Source organism: Oryza glaberrima, chromosome 2 (assembly GCF_000147395.1).
Source record: "Oryza glaberrima chromosome 2, OglaRS2, whole genome shotgun sequence".
Taxonomy (NCBI): domain Eukaryota; kingdom Viridiplantae; phylum Streptophyta; class Magnoliopsida; order Poales; family Poaceae; genus Oryza; species Oryza glaberrima.
The window spans coordinates 33,399,643-33,422,018 of NC_068327.1; the positions used below are offsets into that span (position 1 = coordinate 33,399,643).

The 22,376-nt window shown below is 42.8% G+C and overlaps 4 protein-coding genes across 4 annotated transcripts; all 4 read left to right on the forward strand.

The window, feature by feature from the left end:
• The first annotated feature begins 1,399 nt into the window (after positions 1-1,399).
• On the forward strand, positions 1,400-9,472 carry LOC127762896 (uncharacterized). The gene is made up of 15 exons (XM_052287426.1): positions 1,400-1,645; positions 1,735-1,974; positions 2,390-2,704; positions 2,856-2,963; positions 3,066-3,258; positions 3,816-4,078; positions 4,215-4,344; positions 4,473-4,540; positions 4,705-4,953; positions 5,038-5,111; positions 6,801-6,892; positions 7,352-7,434; positions 8,457-8,528; positions 8,678-8,803; positions 9,116-9,472. The coding sequence occupies exons 1-15, from the start codon at positions 1,502-1,504 to the stop codon at positions 9,155-9,157; spliced, it is 2,199 nt and encodes a 732-aa protein (XP_052143386.1). The 5' UTR covers positions 1,400-1,501; the 3' UTR covers positions 9,158-9,472.
• Positions 9,473-9,572: 100 nt separating this feature from the next.
• On the forward strand, positions 9,573-13,507 carry LOC127762897 (putative F-box protein PP2-B12). The gene is made up of 3 exons (XM_052287427.1): positions 9,573-11,270; positions 11,462-11,583; positions 12,387-13,507. The coding sequence occupies exons 1-3, from the start codon at positions 10,977-10,979 to the stop codon at positions 12,976-12,978; spliced, it is 1,008 nt and encodes a 335-aa protein (XP_052143387.1). The 5' UTR covers positions 9,573-10,976; the 3' UTR covers positions 12,979-13,507.
• A 1,513-nt stretch (positions 13,508-15,020) lies between these two features.
• LOC127764062 (F-box protein At2g02240-like) lies at positions 15,021-18,422 on the forward strand. Its single transcript, XM_052288886.1, has 5 exons — positions 15,021-15,305; positions 15,466-15,584; positions 16,387-16,915; positions 17,011-17,126; positions 17,890-18,422. Exons 1-5 carry the CDS (start codon positions 15,024-15,026, stop codon positions 18,347-18,349), a joined length of 1,506 nt encoding a protein of 501 aa, XP_052144846.1. The 5' UTR covers positions 15,021-15,023; the 3' UTR covers positions 18,350-18,422.
• A 651-nt stretch (positions 18,423-19,073) lies between these two features.
• On the forward strand, positions 19,074-21,453 carry LOC127763346 (F-box protein PP2-B10-like). Its single transcript, XM_052288015.1, has 3 exons — positions 19,074-19,436; positions 19,522-19,643; positions 20,688-21,453. The coding sequence occupies exons 1-3, from the start codon at positions 19,143-19,145 to the stop codon at positions 21,097-21,099; spliced, it is 828 nt and encodes a 275-aa protein (XP_052143975.1). The 5' UTR covers positions 19,074-19,142; the 3' UTR covers positions 21,100-21,453.
• The last annotated feature ends 923 nt before the right edge of the window (positions 21,454-22,376 follow it).

A 22,376-nucleotide genomic window follows, 5' to 3' on the forward strand; every position in this document is an offset into this window, starting at 1 on the left:
TTTTTGCTATACTATCTTCTGACTACTTGCATGAGCACTGTTTATTGCCAAAAGCTTCCAGAAGGTTCCAGGAAAAGGAATAGAACGGAAAATCCGAAGAGGATAACTATAAAATGTCAGGACACGCTAACTTTGCGGTGTCCAAACTTGAAGTTGACTGAAATCATGTACGGAGAAGATGATGTTCACCAGCTGTTTGGCCTTTTGTCTGGCATTTGGAGGAACCTACAGAAGACTACCATCGTCCTTACAAAAGCTTTAAGTATCTAAATCTTCAGTACCTTTTGCAATGCTTCCTGATATTAGCTCCTTCGAAATGTAGCATGCCTTATGCCCTTCCTGTTACTTGTTTGCGTTTAGTATCTGTAGATGTGGAAAAGACAACCGAACTTACCACCTATATATTCGGGGGAACTGAACCCATAGTTCTGGATATTGCATATGTTGCATGACATGAAAATTATATTGTGGAATATCGTCGGAAACACCTTTGGTAATGAATGAATGTTGGCCTAAGATATGATTGTACTGATGGCTAATGGCCTATGGCCATAAGCAAATCTTACGAACAGGTTTGCAGACTCTGCGCTACTCTGTTTTGATGTTTGAACATCTGGATAATTTAGAAATAACATGGCTTGGGAGTGTAGCGTGGCTCTACCCTTCCTGCCGTTTGGAGTTGCGTTTAGTTGCCGTAGTAGTTTTTTTCCTAGTTTCAGTTTTTGTTTTGTTTTTTTTCCCTTCCCCTGGTATAAGCCGGTCTGGCTGATTGTGTTGTTGTAACAAAAAAACTCTTTTTCTTTCCAATATATTGATGCGTGTTCGTGAAAAAGAAACAAAATGATATGAGCCATAGAGCCTGTCATTTGGTCATTCAAGAGTAATTCTTGGAATAAAACAAGGACGTCCAATCCTGCGTGGAGTAATTTATTTCAAGCAACAGGGCATTTGCCACATGCAAAACAGAAAAAGGATGTTGCAACTTGCAACGAATGGAATCGCTTAATATTCGGGGCTTTAGGCAACAAGCGGAAACACCAACTTGTCTTTCTCTCTGTCCAGCACTTCATTTTAGAACTTTCTGATATAGCCCTTTTAATATATTTTATAAACTAAAAATAATTGCTTCAAAGTAAGTGTGTGCGTGTAGATGAGTGGACTTGTGAGCGCTTGCGTTTGCATTGTGTTTCTAAACAAAATCCTTAATTTGTTTGGCTGAGTGGCTTCACATTCATTTCTCTACACGAGCATGGGCCGCACTACAAGGCCCATTTTGAGAGAAAGCCCACTAACAGAGTAACCCAACAGCCCAACTGATTTTGATACACACGGCCCATCACGGAAGCCCAAGCCTCACAAGGTCCAGCTACCATCCGCCGCTCCTCCTACCACGCTACCACCACACTTGCCGAACCCACGGCGGCGGCGACGACGGCGCGAGCGACCCAAACCTAAACCTCCCAACCCCTCCTCCTCCGCCGCCGACGCCGCCGCAGCTGCCATGTCGAAGAAATCACGCGGCGGGGGCGGGGGCGCCGCCGCCGGCGAGGATCCCGAGGACCTCTCCCGCTCGCCCCTCCAGGCCGTCCTCCTCGCCGACAGCTTCACGCTCAAGTTCCGCCCCATCACCCTCGAGCGCCCCAAGGTACCCTCAAACCCTACCTCCGGTGGGCACCTCCGCCCCCTCCCCTCCCCTCGCGCGCGCGCGCTTGAGTTCATCCCGCTGCCTCGCAGGTGCTGCTGCCGCTGGTGAATGTCCCGATGATCGAGTACACGCTCTCGTGGCTGGAATCGGCGGGGGTAGAGGAGTGCTTCGTCTTCTGCTGCGCGCACGCGCAGCAGGTCAAGGAGCACCTGGGGAAGGCGGGGTGGACCGGGAAGCCTGCGGCGAGGGAGATGACCGTCACGGCTGTGGAATCGCACGACGCGATCAGCGCGGGCGACGCGCTGCGCGTCATGTACGGCCGTGGAGTTGTGAGTGTTCAATCCCTATCCTTACAGTGGATCTCTATGAACAATTCTAGTGCTAGGATTTTGGTGCTGTTATGACCCAACAATATTGTCTCATGGTAGACATTTGTTTAGAAGCTAGAACTGATAACTGATGTGTAGATTGCTGCACAGTGGATGTTTTTGTTTGTGCTATTTGGATTCATTTAAGGAATAGAAGTAGGAAAAAGCTATACTGGTTCTGTCTAAATATTTCTCTCTCTAGTTGAGTTCATCTTAGAAATCAACTTTACCACTCGATTCTGTGAATACTTCTAGTTTGCCAATCTAGTAATAATGTCTTGCATCTAGATTATTGTTGTCCCAAGTTGCTAGTTGCTACATGCTGCAGCCTCTGCTTAACTGTTTTGACATGTTCTGTTCTCCTCCTTCGATGTAGATACATGGAGATTTTGTTCTAATCAGTGGTGATACCATCAGCAACATGAATTTGAAAGACGCTCTCCAGGAACATAAGGATAGAAGGAAAAAGGACCCACTTGCTGTCATGACTATGGTTATAAAGCATTCAAAACCTTCGATCCTAACGAACCAAACACGGTTAGGTAATGACGAAATTGTTATGGCGATAGATCCTGAGACTAAAGAACTACTGTATTATGAGGACAGGGCAGATGTCTCAAACCTGTATGTGACAATTGATAAGGACATACTGGCCAGTAATCCTACTCTCCAATTGCGTAATAACATGGAGGTCTGCTTTTAAACTTCAACACATAATGTCTTCTTCTTTTTTTCTTTTTGTAATAACTGTTTCTGTTATGTGTTGCAAGATCACGCCTAACATTCTTCATTACTTCAAATCTACCTACTTTTCACAGATCTTCTTTTACTTATGTTCGCAGGACTGCTATATTGATATATGCTCACCAGAAGTTCTTAGTCTTTTTACGGATAACTTTGATTACCAACATCTTCGGCGCCATTTCGTTAAGGGTTTACTAGTTGATGATGTAAGTCCATTCACTTCTGTTGAACATCTATAATACTACAGATTATGCTGTCTGTTCTTATATTTCTCTTGTAACGAATGACCTGCTTCCTGATCCTTTCAGATTATGGGGTATAAAATATATACCCATGAAATACGCTCAAGTTATGCTGCCAGAATAGATAATTTTAGGAGCTATGATACTGTGAGTAAGGATATAATTCAAAGGTGGACTTACCCTATGGTGCCTGATGTCCTGTCTTTCGGTGATCGTCAAGAAATCAAACTTCATCGGCAGGGAATCTATAAGGCATCAGGTATATGGAATGAAAATAAATTTCCACAATGTTGATTGATTTTCACTTGCTCCTAGATTCATTGTTCTGAAATTCTAGATTTTTTCGCTCATGTTATTTATAGAGTACTCTTATTTAAAATTGTTTAGTTTGGTATCTGGTTTTACAAAATTTCTTGTGCTGATGTGTGATTTCTTGCTAACTAGTTATCAAATAGCCTAAATTAGTATATTTATTTCGTGTAAACTAATGGAAATTGCTTCTAGGTATATATGTATGTTCCAAAGATGCTTAGTTTGCAGGTCATCATGTTTATCTGTTACGCAAATCATTCAGTGAACAATGAAAGTTATGGTTGCATAGTGAGTGTAACGATTCATATCTAACTTCTATGTTATGCTTCTTTAGTATTTTGTGGGGCTGTTGTTGAATTTTTATTTTTATTTGTTTTAAAATATCTTGGGTATGCCACCCTGAACCCCACCCACCCATCATTTATGACTATATATGAAAGTTCCTCCTGGTGAAGTAAATACAATTATCTATCTATATATCAACTGAGCATGTTTTTTTTCCAGATGTAACACTGTCACATTGTGCACAAATTGGTGCCAATTCTGTTGTTGGCAATGGGACAAGCGTTGGAGAAAACTGCAAGGTATCCAATTCAGTTATAGGACAAGGCTGCAATATTGGGAAAAATGTTTTGATTCATGGATCCTATATATGGGACAATGTCACAATTGAAGATGGATGCAAAGTGAGTAATTCACTAGTCTGTGATGGCGTTCATTTAGGGGCAGGGGCTATTGTTGAACCTGGCTGCATACTGTCATTTAAGGTATGTTAGTAGAGTATACATAGTTATTTTTTAATCGTGAAACAATAGTAGAATATTCCTAGTTAATGATCATCTCCTTATCCTTTGAACAAAAAGATAGCCCTGTGGACAATATGCTCATACTTTCATCATTTAGGTTGAAGTTGGAAAGAATGTTGTTGTTCCTGCCTATTCAAAAGTGGCATTGCTCCCTCAGCCTTCAAATGAAGACAGTGATGAGGAGCTTGAGTATGCTGACACCAATTCTGGAGTTACAGATAGTCCACGTTAGTCATACTTTGGAACTGTTATGTATTCTTAGTACCAGACATTTCCAGTTGCTCTAATGAGGATTTTGACTTGTAATATCCATGTTTTACATTTTAATTTGTGAACTGTGTTTCTTTCCATGCAGCCTTTTCCAGCATGAGGAGTGCTGACCACCCAACTGTATCTGATGATGATGACTTAGAGGCATCGGAGGTATTACTCTACTGTTATTTGGTGACTCAGTGCAATGGTCTTTTATGCATGTTTGAAATTGTTCACTGTGGGTGAGGAATAACCTACAGATACTTTGGTGATACATTTTTTCATTCTCATGATCTCATAATCACTGGGTTTCTGTTTACGATGCTATTGACTAGACTGGAACATGTGGTGTCGTTGGTTACGTATGGGAAAATGTTGATGCTGGAATTCAGGAAGAATGGAGACAATCAATTGCTCCAATTCCTAAAGATAAGCTTGAAGAGTTGCAGCATGCTGCGTCTTTTGATGACGATGATGATGGATCAGAAGATGACTTTAAAAATCGGCCAACTGTACTGGACCAAGATGATGATTCTGATGTTAGCGCGGTTGAGGATGATGATTATTCTAAGTTTGAGAAAGAGGTTATTACTGCATAATCGAAAATTTGACACACACACACACAGCTTTTTCTTGTTCCCTTTTGCTGATTTGTTGACCTTATCTAGGTGGAAGAGACTTTCCAAAGGGCGTTGGATGGTATCCATCAAGATAACTTGATACTAGAAATTAATGCACTCAGGTATAAAGTCTTAACTCGTACTTCATGCGTTTCAAAGTTACTAAATATATAAAGCTGCGATACATATAAGTAAGCATGGGCATCATTTTGCGCTCTAGGAGATTTCATTTTGAGAAACCAATGGCAACCGCAAACAGAGAAAAAGCCAATTTTACACAGAAAACATATATTTTATTTGACTTCTTGTATTAGTTTTAAAGCTCAAATATAAAGTAGATATTTTATTCTTTTGCCAAAGATGCTATGATAAAGCGCTCCTTTTCTTATTACTAACCAAATTACCCATGCATTGTGTTGGGCTTAAAACTATATATATTATACAGTTTTTTAGACCAAAGTCGATCACAGATTGATCCAGCTTTATAACAAAGCAAAGACAGGACATTTTCGTTTACAGCCAACAGAGTACTAAAAGGAACAAACAAAAGCAGAACCAGGCTAAAAACTGAGGGTAAAACGCCTGGGAACTCCAGCTTACAAAGCACAGCATCATCTAACAAAAACAAGCAACTTTAGCCCCAGCAACCCGCAGCAACGAACTTCAGATCTCGATAGGCAACACATCAGTTGGTCTTAAGCTTCGAGTCTTCGTTGTTAGCCTGTCAATGATACCTTCCATATTGTCTCGTCCTTCTTGTGTCTGGAGCAACTGTCATATTTGTAACTACCCAATTGCCTTGAAGATCAGCTGTGCAGGAGATATAATCAAAATATTTTCAAACACGAAATCATTCCTTGTGGTCCACAAGGTCCAGCATACAGCTGCCAGGGTCAGCACAGAACAATTTAGCTGTTTACCACTCCTCTTCTCTACCCCTATTAACCTAAAGAAATCCTCCCAGTCCCGTGGAACCATCCCAAAACCTCTCACCACACTCCCAAGTAAAATATGCTACAGGGCAATTATACAAGATATGATCAGTGTTTTCAACCTCCCCAATTCCTCTTCCTAAGTTGCACAGCACTCAGGATTCTGTCCCAAGAAACCAAATACAAAAATTGTTTTATTTTAAAGGGATTTTGGTTTTCCAAATTATCATTGTTCTACTGTCTTTCACCCCTCCAATAGTGATCAATCTATACAGTGATTTTGCTGAATACTCCCCTTCTTTCTTATGTGGCCATATCATTCATCTCTTTGGTTGTTGAACTCAGGTATCCCTATCATCTCTTTCAGCTTCTCAAAATCTTATCTTCCTGCCTCAACTTCTTCTAAAGTTACTCCCATCTCCTTCACCATCTCCTTCACCAGCTTCCCTTGTTGGGTACTTATTGCATGCAAATTCTGAGAAAACACTATATAAAGTGACATGTGCAACACAATTTAGTCGTCTATGTAATATACTACTTCCTCCGTTTCACAATGTAAGACTTTCTAGCATTGTTCACATTCATATAGATGCTAATGAATCTATATATAATAATGTCTAGATTCATTAGCATCTATATGAATATGGGCAATGCTAGAAAGTCTTACATTGTGAAACGGAGGGAGTACAAAACAAAGAGGTGGTGGTGGGATGGCGGACTCACCACTACCATTACCATTAGCTTCTGTTATACAATAGAGACTATTCATCTATCAAAGCTTCTCTCAAAATTTTATGACCTTATGTTTAGTTCTGTCTATGCTGTGTCTATATCCACCATAGTTGATTGATTTTGTGCAATGTCATCCTTACTTTTCAGGTTATCTTATAGCCTTCAACATGCAGACTGTGCTGGAGCTTTGTTCCATTCCGTTATGAGAAGTGCATTAGTGGCTGCACAATCTACTAATGGTATGTATTTATGCTTGTGAAAATTAAGTGAGCAGTAGTTACTTTTATTTTGGCTTTTGGACAAGAATGTTTTATTTAGTCCATATTCAGACCAAACCCATATTAGTTCAATTCCTTGTGCTGGTTTAATCTACAGATTGAGTTTGAAACAGCCACACCCTTTGAAATTAGTTGACTGAGTGAGGTGCTTTAGTTTTTAGGCCAAGGTTTTGGCATTAATTTTGGGAGAAACTGTACTAGTTTCCTTCAAAATCATATGAAATTCCTCTGTTCCAAAAATGCCAGTTCCATTCTCATTGTGGAACCCATTGTGCATGCATTCTTAATTTGACCATGCAAGTTATCTATCATATGGTTTCTGCGTGTTTGTAATGAAGTGCTTCTGCACTTATGTTATAGATTTTAGATCCGATGACAGGTAATTAGAGTTTTTCCTCTGCTTGCTCCCCTTCTCTACAGGTAACCTTCTAAAGACAACTGCAGAAGCACTTGGCAAATGGAAGGACCTACTGCGAAATTACACCAAGTCAGTTGATGAGGAGGTATGGCTCAATAACTGAATAAATACCGTGAATACATCAGTAAGATGCGCTGAATCTTTTTAGCATAGTTATGGGCCTGTTTGGCACAGCTCCAGCTCTAGCTCCACCCCTCTTGGAGCTGGAGCTCAGCCAAACAGTTTCAGCTCCACCAAAAATGGGAGTGGAGCTGGGTGGAGCTCTCTCACAAAATAAACTAGAGTTGTGGAGCTGGGTTTAGGCAGCTCCACAACTCCACTCCAGACTCAACTCCTAGAGATAAATTTAGGAGTTGGAGCTGTGCCAAACAGGCCCATATATAGCACATTTATGTTTCCACGTCCTACCACCGGCAGGTTTAATCATTTTGAACTTGTTCCGTACTATTTTGCTGTTTAATTGTTTATTTATTCATTATATTTTTTGGCAAAATTGGTTTGGTAGCGTTGAAAGATCCCAAGTTTTGAAATATACCACTGAAAATTGCTGGTGCATTTAAATGCCATTCAGAGTTTACAATGTTTAGATATATACCATTTTCTGTCATGTCCAATGATCTCATGTCACAAACGTTAACTATACCTTGAATTGCTCTTGCTCCGCTGATTAGAACTTTGGTTCGAGATATTCTTCCCCAACTCATTTCCTTCTCAAGCCTTAGTGCCTTACCTAGTTCCTTCTTGTTGATTCTACTGTGTCGACACTGAAGTCGATTCATGCCGCTAACTTGATTGGTCACCGCCGATAGTTGGAGCATCGATCCAATCCAGGATCCATTGTTGGAGCAGTTGATTCATTTTTAGCGGTGTGTATGGTACTGTGATTCTAGTTATCCTTATTCCAAGTTTCTGTCCACATAATCCTGCTTCAAGGATCTCTCTCGCTATCTTGCAACATGAAACTAGTATTTTCCATAGTTTTTGAGGGAAGGAAAACATGTGGTCTGATTGGTTGTTTCTTTAATTTTGAAATTTCTGGCTTAATTGGGATGTTTATATTTTATAATTTCATGGGCTAAATAAATCATCCTTTTGGTGCTTCTGTAGATGGAAATATTATTGAAGTTCGAGGAAATGTGCCAAGAAAATACAAAAGAATTTTCTCCACTATTTTCAAAGGTAAACAACTTATCATTGTACTCTTGTTTTGTTGTGTTTTTTTTTTGGGTGTGTGTGGAGCACATATATCCTATTTGCTTGCACACTCCTTGTCCATTGAATGTCCTTGTGATTCTCTTTTGGTTTTGATAATACGCTATTGAACACAGATCTTGCCTTACCTCTATGATAAGGAGGTAGTAAGTGAAGACGCAATTTTGAGATGGGCGGAGGAGAAAGAAAATGCCGATGAATCTGATAAGGTTTTCGTCAAACAATCTGAAGCTTTCATTCAGGTATATTAAATTTGAGTTGCCCTTCAATTTTGTTTGTGAACAAGGTCAACAGTACCAATAGAGTTTATTGAGTCATCGTATTGCTAGTCTTCAGTTACCATATCTTCAGCTCTGATCTCTGAGGATATATTGCTTGAGTTGCTCTCTGCTGGTACCAGGTCTTCCATCCGATGAGAAGAGTTTAATTTGCATCACCCGAACTTTTACTATTGTATTTAAATTTAGCTCGTTCTGTCTATGTAATACTGGCTGATTGGATTTTCACTTATCTTGACGAAAGTATGCTAATTTCCCTCCATTTTATGTATTCAGTGGCTTAAGGAAGCTGAAGAGGAAGATGAAGAAGAGGAGTAGAGCTGGAGCTTATGCTTGCATTCCTTTGAGCTCTTGGAGAAATGCAGCATTTGCCTTGTTTGAATGGTCTGCCGGTGAGTTTGCAAGCGGCAAGTTTTGAAAACCTAATTGTTTGTACATTAATTTAATGGCATTTTTGTTCCTAACCAATCTGGTAAAAGAAAGGAGCAACATTGCCCACGAGCCATGGGTTAAAACGACTGTAGAGTGTAGATAAGTTAAAACCCTTTTTCCTATGTTTGCTTCGCTGATGCTTCCATGAAGTTATTTTTTCCTTCTGATGAATTTGTTTAACTGCCCATCTGTTTCTTTGCACCCAGCACTTGCTCAAATCTTTAACAAAAGCTTAGTTAGATATGGCTCCTTTGGTTCTCTCATCTTTCTGCTGAGAGATGTAGTGGGGAAGAAAGCAATGGAGGGTTCTTGTCCAAAAGGCGCCAATGGATCATGTGGGTTGCGTAGATCCGGCACTAATCTTACCTCAAAAGGGGCACGGTTTGTTTAAAGTACGTTCTTTTTTCTCCCCAATCCTTTTAATTTTCTTCAGTTCCCTAAAAGCCTTCTATGCTTTGTGCAACAACTGAACAAGAGGCTGCAAAATCAAAGGTCGATATAAAAAGAGTGAAAAAAAAACAGAACGTCCTTGAGAGCCAAAAGTGGAAAAGCTTGTGAGAATGAGCAGGGCCTGCGCTAAGCAACCTCTCTGTTCGGGCTTCCTTTGGCCCTGTTCTTCGTCGCATGTGCACTTGTAATTTATCCACTTCTAATACGGGCTGGTTGGTGGTGCTGGATCGGCATTGTTTAATGTTCAGAAGATTTTACTTTGACCATAAGAAACTTCGGAAAATGCCGTCTTTGTTAGGTTTTATCCTTTCACCTAAAATAATCTGACTCGGTTTATTCTTGCTGACCGTATCGTGATGTGTTCAAGATTACCGCCGAACAAACATCACCTTGTCTTTTACCGTGGGTTCGTACAACTGCAGAGTTGAATCCCAAATTACAATCTGGACAAATGATGTTCTTGACCCTGAATCCATTGTCAGTAATTCTAAAAATTCAGAGACAACACTGCATGGTTGTGTACCATGTCTTCGTTACCAGTGAGCGGTGAGCGGTGAGCCGCACATATGCATCTCAAAATATAGTTACTTGAAGGATTTGAATTTATGTTAAAATATATGTATATAAATATTTTTACCCCATCCCCTCATCTCAATAGTACTCTATTTACTTTTTTTCATCTACTTTCTTATTTTAACCCATCGTAACTATTAAGAAGTCATATTTTAAGACGAAGGGAGCAGCGATCGTTCTCGTACACGACGTTGCCATTTGAGAATTTGAGGAGTAAGCTGAGCTGGTGTGCCTCAGGATAAACTGAACCGCATCTGCATCTGAATGGAAAGATAGCCGTTGTTGGCAGCATACTACTACAGGATAAGCTGTCTGTCGACCAAAAGGAGTCCCGCCGAAGCGTGGCGTGGGCCACACACGAGAGATCCCGGAGCCTAGAAAGGGAGTCGCATGCGTTTATTATGTTCTTAACAAAACCGTCGTCCGAGTCAGCCAATCTCCCCTCTGACGCCGTGAGCCTTAGCCCTTAAGCTTTGCTTGCCACAGCCCACACCCACCACCTCCTCGTTCTCTCCGTCTCGTCGTCTCCCCTCCCTTATAAAACACATCCAACCCATGCAGCCGCCACCGTACCCCGCACTCCCGCCGCCGCCGTCGTCTACGTGAGCGATCACGTCATCACATCGTCGTCGACCAAATTAACACGCGTACGTACTAGCAGCTAAGCTGTATACATACGTGCATGGATTGCGAGGGGGCGGCGGCGGCGGAGATCTACCGGCTGCCGGAGGAGTGCGTGGCGTACGCCATCTCGATGACGACGCCGGGCGACGCGTGCCACTCGTCGGCCGTGTCGCCGGCGTTCAGGGCCGCCGCCGACTCCGACGCCGTCTGGGACAGCTTCCTCCCCCCCGACCACGCCGCCATCCTCGCCCGCGCCGACGACGGCGTCGCCGCCGCCGGCGAATGCGCCTCCAAGAAGGACCTCTTCGCCCGCCTCTGCGGCCGCCCCGTCCTCCTCGACGACGCCACCATGGTTCGTACGTTTAAGTAATTAACAGTAATTTATCAATGTAAATCAATTAGAAATCTGAATGAATTTTGAAATGATGGTTGATTAGTTGATCGATTAAGATAAACCCATATGCTAATTACTAATCTGCTACTTGCTTAAAGTGATTAGTGAGATTGAATTGTTGTATATCGATTTGTGTGTTGATATGGTAGAGCTTTGGGTTGGATCGACGGAGCGGCGCGAAATGCGTGATGCTGTCGGCGAGGGCGCTGAGCATCGCGTGGGGAGACGATCCCTCCCGCTGGAGATGGACTCCTGGCCTCCCCGGATCAAGGTAAACAACGTGCTTACATACAGGGTCAACTATTTGTACAGAGTCATGTGTTGCAGAGAACAAGTAGCTACATTAATTAATTAGTCTTCAACTGCTAGCTTGCTTGCGTTATAAAAGCATTCTTGCACCAGCACAATATAATTAGCATAATATAATGCCGGCATTTTCTAAACATAATAAAAATCGGAATTGCTACACACACCACATAGCCGAGTTGATTTTTTCTTAAGATAATAGAAATTGTTTACATCTCCAGCCTCCGTTCGTAGGAACATATCCAAAAAATACAACCGAGTTGATGGGACTGCAAAACTTGGTCGTCGTCGTTACCTTTCAATAGATTAAGGCTGGTTAATTGATTAAACCTATATACACTCCGTTCGATCAATATGTGCGTGCGCACAACATGCATACACGGAGAATATAATGGAGTAGTAGAGTAGTATATATGTTTTGTCAAGCCGACAGAACAAAGAAAAGTCCCTAGATTCACACGTATCATGTGCGTGTACACTTGTCAGCTCATGCATGCAGTTTCTTCAGCACGTGTGAAAACCTTTGCCAGGCATGCATGAAGAGCTAGACACGTAAGCTCAGCACATCTTGTTGCATCGACAACGACAACAACATATGATAGCTAGCTTATCGATCGATCACATCGTCATGCAAATTTATTAAGCTAGACATACATTAATCCAGATATTTGATCACACATTATTATCGATGAATATATCTAGAGATTAATCATAACTTCTCATGTCAATTAATATATAATAATGCATATGTTTGGTTTTGATCATCAGGTTCCCTGAGGTGGCGGAGCTCTTGGACGTGTGCTGGCTGGAGATCACCGGCAAGCTGCAGCTCTCCCTCCTCTCTCCGGCGACGACGTACGCCGCCTACCTCGTCTACTCCTTCGCCGACTACACCACCGGCCTCGAGTGCAACATCGGCATGCCGACTCCCATGGCGACGGTGACCGTCGTCTCCGGCGCCGGCGGGACGACGAGCAGGCCGCCGGCGGCGGCGGCGGCGGCGACGACGACGACGACGACGGAGCAGCACAAGATCTGCCTGCAGCATATGGGGGAGGAGGAGACGATCATGCACCGGCAGGAGCTGGTGATCCGCCTCCGCAAGGCCTTCGGCCGGACGGTGAGGTTCGATCCCGACATGGACATCAGGTGCCCGCGGCCGAGGGACGGCGGCGGCGGCGGCTGCGGGTGGAGGGAGGTCGAGCTGGGCGAGTTCGCCGTGCCGGCCGCCGGCGGCGAGGATGGCGTGGTGGAGGTGAGCTTCAAGGAGGAGACTGGGCGGTGGAAGACGGGGCTCATCGTGCAAGGCATCGAGCTAAGGCCCAAATGCACCAGCAAATTAATTAAACTCGATAGCTAGCTAACTCGATTATTGATCGATCATTGCATTGCATGTAAATGTTCCTAAATTTTTTTTCCCGGGGGAGAATTCGATCGATCAGTGAGAGAGCAAACCAATAACGCATCAATTAAGCATATGTGATTGATTAAGAAGCTGCTTCAATCTGATCATATATCAGGCTAGACGAGCATTTGATCGATCAAGCACTAGCTAGCTGCAGCTGTTTTGCGTTGTGACGTGTTAGCTTTTATGCATATGCATGTCGTTTTATCGTACATGTACACGCATGACAGCATATAAGCATGGCTCATCTAGGTGGTGCCAGAAGCTCAGAGAGAACTTGATTGACAGTGTGCATGCTGCACGCTCGTGTCATCAGTAGTGTAGAAAGTGTTATTTGCTGTACTCCTACAATTAATTTGTTCCGCATATATTTCTAGTGTGTGTGTGTGTGATTGTTGTCCATCAATTGTATTTCCATTACATGGAACACTGTACCTCATTCCTCAAAGTTGATAGTTATTTGTTTCAAATCAAACGGACTTAATTTGTGCGCGCAATTACTGCTCCCTCCGTCTTAAAATATACCCCTTTGTTTCATATTATAAAACGATTTGATTTTTTTTTCTAATCAAACTTTTTTAAGTTTTACTAAGTTATAGAAAAGTTAACAACACCTACAATACTAAATTGATTTTATTAAATCTAACATTGAATATATATTTGATAGAATGTTTATTTTATATATTACATATGTTGCAATTACTAGGCACTGCACTATCTTAAGTAGTACTCTCTCCTTCCCAAATTGATCATCATATAAGTTTATGTATCAAGACCAACGGCAATTTAAATCACATCAATCAAGACACCATGCACACATTTTCCCATAATGCATGCATCGATTAAAATCCCATGCCAATTACACCTTAACATGCACATATTATCATATATTGCATTAATTGCATTCTGATGAAATCCGTATCCATGCAGTTGTATGATGATCAATTTGAGAAATTTTGAATTATATTACATGATGATCAATTTGGGAAGGAGTGAGTACTAAATTACGAATTTATGTAGACCTTATTTTTGGATAGGGACCCAATCATATTTTGTGATGGAAGAAGTAATTTTTTTTTTCATTTTTTACTATTTATGTATATATGTAGTGTGATGTAGCATCGGTACTTGTGTAGTTGTGTGCACATATATACTCCCTATGTCCCAAAAAAAACTCAACTTCTTGAGTTTGAATTTTGTTCCATAAAAAACCAACTTCTACCATCCTACCTAACCTCAGCACATAAAACAAAAAGTTTTATTTCTTCAATCCCCTTTACCTACCTATTACAATTACTACTTTTTTTTAATAATGAAGGTTTTTTAATAATGAAGAGCATTTTGGTCATTTTCACTCTCCGGTATTTTTTTATTGGGATGCTAGGGTTTGATTTTATAGAATTTTTTTCATTTTTATTTTTTAATATTTACAGCAATATGGTACCAGCGAAAATATTTACAGAAGTAGGGAGGGCGGCAGGGTGACGTGAGGGACGGACAAGATGAAAAATAACTAGAAAAATGCATTTTTGGTAGGGCGAAATTTGCATTTGCCCTCTTTAGCCCTTGTAGAGGGCGGCAAGGGACCTCAATGCAAAATACGCGCACCTTGCCGCCCTCCACTTGGGTGGCAGGAGCCATTTCTGTAAATATTTTGGATAGTATAATATTTCTGTAAATATTAAAAAATAAATAAAAATTTTGATTTTATATGGGATAGAGGGAGTACATCGCTGGGCCATGCCAGGCAAGCCCAGGCACGTAAAGTAGCAGGGCCTGGTTGCTCCAGGAAACAAAACAGCGGCCCACATATCTTCTCCTGGCCCCACACGTCAGTTCCCCGGCCGCCACCGCCAAGCCGCCATCGAATCCAACTCCCTCCCATAACATCCATCTCGAATTCGCGACACGAAACCACGCGCCCCGCGACTCCGCGAGCACCCAGGGGTCCTAGCCAAGCCACCGATCGAGGAGTCGACGAGTCGTACGTCATCTCATCCATGGAGGAGGAGGCGGCGGCGGCCGCCTGCGAGATCGCGCGCCTGCCGGAGGAGCTCCTGGTGGCGGCGCTCTCCCTCACCTCGCCGCGGGACGCGTGCCGCGCCGCCGCGGTCTGCCGCGACTTCCGCGCCGCCGCCGACTCCGACGCCGTCTGGTCCCGCTTCCTTCCCCGCGACCTCCCGCGCCTCGCCGACGGCGAGCTCTCCCCGCCGCCGCCGTCCACGAAGGGGCTCTTCCTCCGCCTCTCCGCCGCGCCCCTTCTCCTCCCACACGAACTCACGGTGAGATCCCCTGCAGACTCCTGGAAGGCCCAGCCCAACCCGCCAATGTGTGCTCCTCGGTTTTTTCTTCTCCAGTTTCGCGTGCAGATTTCTTCTACACCCACCGGGTGATGGCGAATTGGGTGGCTAATCAGATTGTGTTGTTGTTGCTTGCGTGCAGAGCATGTGGTTGGAGAGGGAGAAGGGCCGCAAGTGCTACATGCTCTCGGCCAGGGCGCTGCAAATTACTTGGGGCGATACACCGCGCTACTGGCGCTGGATCCCTCTCACCGACTCAAGGTTCGCTCGATCATACATACATCGATGACGTCGTTGACTTTTATTTTATTCATTTTTTTATGTAAAAGTACAAGATATAAATTATGCTTAAAGTATTTTGAGTGATAAAAACAGCTTACAACAAAATAAATTATATTTTTGCATAAATTTTTTTTGACTAATGCGAATAGTCAAACGTATAATAAAAAGTCAACGGTGTCATCTATTAAAAAAAACAAAGGTATTATTTTTCTGCCTCCTTTTCCAATCCTGCTACTCTTTACATCGTGCACAGCTTGCATAAATTAAAAAAAATGCAACTTCGTTTCGAAAGAAAATGGAAAAAAAGGGAAATTCTAAGTATAAATAAATCTTCTTATAACATATTTAATTATATCGAAAGATCAAGAGTCCAATGACCAAGTCTTTTCTATTCTCAATCATGATATCATTATTAAAACCTCTCATTTACCCCTGTTGTTTCACACACGTCCGTGTTCTTCTAGGATCAGAGTAGGTAGCCTTTACTTGCAACTTGAGCCTGTACGATCAATAAATTGAAATACTTTACTTGAAACATATAAATCGATAATGCCTGCATCTTGTTCATCACAACACCGGTTTCTTAATCAGCTGTATATTTCATGGTCCTAAGCTATCTCGTGAGCTATTTGGAGCTGAACAGAAGCTGATGACAAATCCTTAGTTGATACGGCAAAATTTATATGGAAGTTGAAATTCGTAAATACTATGTTGTATGGTTTTCTTTGGCTCAATTGTTTGTATTAATTCTTCTGTTACTTTGTCCTGAATTATGCAACAGGTTCAAAGAAGGTGCTGAACTCCTATCTGTTTGCTGGTTGGAAATCCATGGCAAGATACTGAGCAAGATGCTGTCACGAAACACAAATTATGCTGCATACCTTGTATACAGGATAGCTGATAGATCCTATGGGCTGGATTTCCCATTCCAGGAGGCATCAGTCAGCATCGGAGGAAGCACAACAACCCGCCAAGTTGGCAGCGTTGAACGGAGGCTCAAGCGAAGATGCTCCCATGCGCTTGTTCTTGCAGAGGATATAGAGCACCCTCAGAAAAGGTCTGACGGTTGGATGGAGTTGAAGCTGGGTGAGTTGTACAACGAGGAAGGTGACGATGGTGAGGTGTGCATCAGCTTCAGGGAGACGGAAGGCCACTGGAAGAGGGGTCTTGTTGTTCAGGGCATTGAGATTAGACCTAAGAAAACTCTAACCTCGAACTGTCTTGCTTGCTCCCATGAGAAACCCTCTTACTCACTGTTGACAACGTCGCGGTCGTCCAAGGAGGAAATATTCCTTACAGACGGGCTCACAGTAAGACCCTTAGCTTCTTTAATTTTCACGTTCTAGATCTGTGTATGTTTCTTGATTGATCGATCTAATAAGGTGATGTGTGCTTCTGTATGCAGAGTATGTGGTTGGACATGGAGACTGGGTTTAAGTGCTACATGCTGTCTGCCAGGGCGCTGCAGCTTGCAAATTCGACGGACACCTGGCGCTTGATCTCTCTCACTGGTGCCTCCAGGTTGTTCAACTATGCCCCTACTTTGTTTGCGGAGCTCAGTTTCATAAAATTTACAAAGCTATTATACTCTAAATCTCTAATGCTTTTGAAAGGTATTCCATGGTAGGCGAAATTGCCATATGAGTTTGAGTTGTGATGATAGATGAAATTACTTTTTTTTTTTGCGGGGAGATGAAATTACTTTTTAACAAAAAAATATAAGAACTTGTGCGTCTTTACATCAACATATGGAAGAGGGTTACGAATGGTATTTTTAGTATGCACACAATCTTTGTTGAAGTGATTCTGATTACATGGTCGAGACCAAAGTTGAAGTTGTTTTAGTTTGGAAAGTGGCATTCTGCTGTACTGTCGCTGCTGATCCTCTCCTGATAGTTCCTGTTGCACATATTTGAGTGTTTCTTTCCTTTTGTCTGGAGAGCAAAGACATGTTCCTTACAACTCTGATTTTGTAAACTGAGTAATACGCCACTTTACATAGAAGAGACCTTATAATACAGCTTTCCTGTATCTTGTTGATCACAATGGACTTCTTGAACAATATCTATTGCCAGTCTTAAAGAAAAAGTTATATCTCTTGCCAGTTGCCAATCATACAGAGCTAAGCAAAATTAGTGGACAGAAGCTTGGTGACTGGCAAGTTATATGGAAATTAATTACTGTGTCCTATGGTTTTCTACCTGTCTGTGTGTGTGTTTTGGAACGAACCTACCTGTGTGTATTGAGTTTATATATATCGATTTGTTACATGTGTTTGCACCAGGTTCTCAGAAGTTATTGAGCTCCCAGCTTGTTATGAATTGGTGATCTGTGGCAAGATACCTTGCAAGATGCTGTCTGGAAACACAAATTACGCTGCTTACATCGTGTTCGTGGTAGTTGAAGATTCATTCGGGCTGGCTACGATCCTGGATGCATCAGTCAGCGTTGGGGGAAGCCTATGCACAACTCGCCAAGTTTGCTTCGACAGCACCAGCAGCCTGAGCGCTGATGAGCATTTTGTTGAAGACAACATTGAGGTGCCTCAGGATGGGAGTGTGATTCTCCCTCAGGAGAGGGATGACGGTTGGATGGAGCTGGAGGTGGGTGAGTTCTTCCACAACGAGGAGTGTAATGGCGATGTATGCTTCAGCGTCTTGGAGGCGGAAGATGGCAGGTGGCTGAGTAAGAGAGGCCTTGTTGTTCAGGGCATCGAGATTAGGCCTAAGAAATCCGGCTGTTGATGATGACCTCCAAAGTAGCATCGTGACCAATGTGTAAGTATATAACAAAAAACAGAAATCTGTGATCAATGTACTGCCGCTTTTTTTATCTGCTGCATGAAATGATTTGTATTATGGTTGGAGTTTCTGCTGCTACTGTCCATGCCTGTTCACGATCTGCTGGCATTTGTGAACCATATGCGTGTGAAACCGAGACGAAGATACGAGGTCAATATAGGTGGTGTTTGTATCCAGGGACTTAACTTCAGTCTCTATATTTAGACACTAATTTAGAGTATTAAATATAAACTACTTACAAAACTAATTATATAAATGAAAGCTAATTTATGAGAAAAAATTTTTAAGCCGAATTAATCCATAATTAGAGAATGTTTACTGTAGCATCACATAGGCTAATCATGGATTAATTAGGCTCAATAGATTTGTCTCGCGAATTAGTCCAAGATTATGGATGGGTTTTATTAATAGTCTACGTTTAATATTTATAATTAGTGTCGAAACATCCGATGTGATAGGGATTTAAAAGTTTTAGTCCCATCTAAACAGGGTCATAACATACGATCACTTCTTTATGTGGATATTCGCCTGCAGCAAAACTACCAAATTACATAATAACTTAATTATAGAGTACAAGAAAAACTATGGGCGCGGTCCATAGTTTATTAGTTTCATCGTTAGGGTTGGCCAGCGAACGTCTCCTAACCAAACGCGGTTCGCGAACGAATCGATATATCATGCTCATGCTCGATATTTTCTCCTTCTCTCTGTAGGTCGAATTGTATTTGAGAGAGAGATGGAGAGGGAGAGAGGAAGGAAAACGATGGAGGAGGCATGGATCGATCGCCTGCCGCAGGATGTCCTCCAGAGAGTGATCCCCCTCGAGACGCCGCGGGACGCATGCCGCGCCGCCGCCGTCTCCCCGGCGTTCCGCGCCGTCGCCAACTCCGACGTCGTCTGGGGCAAGTTCCAGCCAGACGATTCGTCCCTGCAGCTCGCCGACGGTGAGCTCTTTCCGCCGCCGCGTTCCAAGAAGGAGCGCTTCCTCCGCCTCTCCGCCGGCCTACTCCTCCTTCCAGATAGGCGCAGGGTGCATACTTATTTGCTTCATCGATCTCTTCTCGTCTTCAAAACTGCAGCTATCTCTTTCGATTTACTCCTGTGTTGTGGCGCAGGGCATGTGGTTAGATAGGGGGACCGGGGCCAGGTGCTATATGCTCTCGGCCAGAGCGCTGGTGATTATATGGGGCGATACACCGCGCTACTGGCGCTGGATCCCTCTCGCCGACTCCTCAAGGTATGTTGTTCCTTCCCTAGGATCATACTCCCTTTATCCCATTTTAAACACATCCCGTGTCCAATTTTAATCGTCAGTATTGTTTAAATTTATTAATTATTTTAAAAACATAAGTCACGCATAAAGTATTTTATCATCTAATAACCATAATAATATTTCAAATAAAACGAGCGATCAAAGTTGTACAAGAAAACTCAAGGCTACGCTTAAAATGGGACAGAGGTAGTACTATACACATGAAATAGATTTCTATCCCTTGAGGGGACATCCCCTCGTTTTGTGCATGTCGTTCAAAAGTTATCAAAAAATTTTAAACAATTATATATCTTTTCACAAACATACAAATTAAAATTCGACTTATACAATTCGAATAAAAAATAGTAAATTTGACCGTGAAATTACGCGTTCTATTCATAGCCAAATTTATTATTTTGGTTACTTGTATATATTGAATTTGAATATGCATATTTATGAAGTGACATATCACATATTAATCTGTATACTAATTTTTTTTATTTTTTATGACTTTTTAAATAACATAAAAAACGAGTATATATATCTCCTTAAGGGATGAATAGAGTTTTCCCTACACGTGCATGTGTAGTTGTGTTATCCAGTGACTCTGTAAATGAGAGCATGTTTAATAGTATACTAAATTAATAGCTACAAATCATTATAGTTAATCTAATAATCAATCCATTTAATAGTTACATAATTTTATACTAGCTACACCATTAATATCTGATCTAACCTTTTATACTCATATACAATAATATCTTGTAGTACATGCTACAACATGGCTATAAATTTGTGGCCCATTTCTCTTCTCTCTTTATTTTCTTCATGTGTTTATAGCTGGTTTATATTACCTTTAATTGGCACAAATATGATGCTCTGCAACTAGTACGTGCTGGTATATATGCTGGGATGTTACTACTACTCTGCGTTCTTTTTTGACTGGTGCTACTACTACTCTGCGTTGCGGCACATCTTTGTTGATTTCTCTCTTTGCTACTACGTGTTTAAACCCTTTCTTTGCAACAGATTCGAAGAAGGTGCTGAACTCATAGATGTTTGCTGGATGGAAATCCGTTGCAACATAGATAGCAAAATGCTCTCCCCAAACTCAACTTATGCTGCGTTCATGGTGTTCAAGATAGCTGAAGGTTTCTATGGGCTGGATACCCCGCTACAGGAGGGAACGGTGAGCCTCGGAGGGAGGGAATCAAGACGCGAGGTTGCCTTCACTTCGATCGATCCGCGTCCGCCTCAAGGGAGTGCAGCGTACCCTCAGAAAAGAGCTGATATCTGGATGGAGGTGGAGTTGGGCGAGTTCTTCAATGAGAATGGTGAAGATGGAGAGGTGGGCATCAGCCTGATGAGTAAAGGACCCAATTGGAAGAGGGGTCTCATTGTGCTGGGCATTAAGATTAGGCTGAAAGAACATGGCAGATGAGCCTTTTTACGATCAACGAGCGTCTTGGATGACGGATTAAGAGCTTTTTACGATCAACGAGAGCGTCTTGGACGACGGATTAATTGCGGCTACAAAGTGTTGTTTTTTTTGCTGTGTCCTGATTCCGTATGTTTTAATTAGCGGTGGTTGTTCATCGGTTGTTCCACTACATGTAACTGCACTGCATTCATCAAACGTTGAAAATTATTTATTCCAAATTAACTGGGCGTTTGAGCAATCGCTTTACTACTTTCCATTTTTTTCCCTAAGTAGTAGTATGTTGCAGCAGTGTACTAGTGTACATTTGGAGTACACTGGTATACTATATTGTAATAAGTTCACTTTAGACCTCTCAGTTTATCATCGGGTTTAAAATTTGTCCATGAATCGCAATACCATGTATAGTCCGTCCTGGACTTGTTCAACCGTGTTAACTTTCGTCCAAGGCAGAATGGCTCCTGTTTTTGTCTGACGTGACGCTTTGACTTTGGTCAACTATCCTGAGTCAGTGTGGGATATACACGGGCCCCAATGTCAGTGGCCAACTCTCTTCCCCTCATCTACTCTTCCCTAACTAGAAGGCAGCAGGCGCAGAACGACGGAAGGTAGGGCTGGAGGGAGGAGGTCATGTCAGGTGGCAGGAGGCAGACCATGGGCTGAGTGGATAGGGGCGGTGCCGCCATTCGGGGGTTGGCAAGAAAAAGGGCAGCCGTGGCGGTGGGTGGATGGATTTGTGGCGGGAGGAGGTGGAGATGTGGGCAGTGGAGGCAGAGTTCGTGTGGTCGGGGTCGTACAGAGAGGAGGACAACAAGCCGAAGGACTGCGCGAGGAGGGGCTTCATTGCTGACTTTGGTGACTTCTTTTGCTACATCCGCGCCCTCTTCGGTGACGCCGCATCCATCGCACTTCACACCTCCTCCTCTACTTTCTCTTCTCAACCCTACTGGTGTCGACTGGTTGAGGAGCCACTCGTGGCTAGACCACATCCTCGCCCTCGAGGATAACCACGTCGCTGCTGGATTTGGGGCGTCGACGGCCTCGGCGGAATCCCCATCCCTCCTCCTCCTTTCCCTCCTCCGTCGATGCTAACGCCCTCCTCCACGTCGTTGGCTCGTCGCTAGTCGCTACTGTGCACCAGTCAACGTGGGTTGCGGTATGGAATGGCCAAGGTAGCTTCTCCCCGTCAGTAGCCATCCTCCTCACCGTCCACTGTCGTCCTCCTCAGCACCTGCCGCTAGTCTTCTCCTCACCATCGTCCGCCATCCTCCTCACCGCCC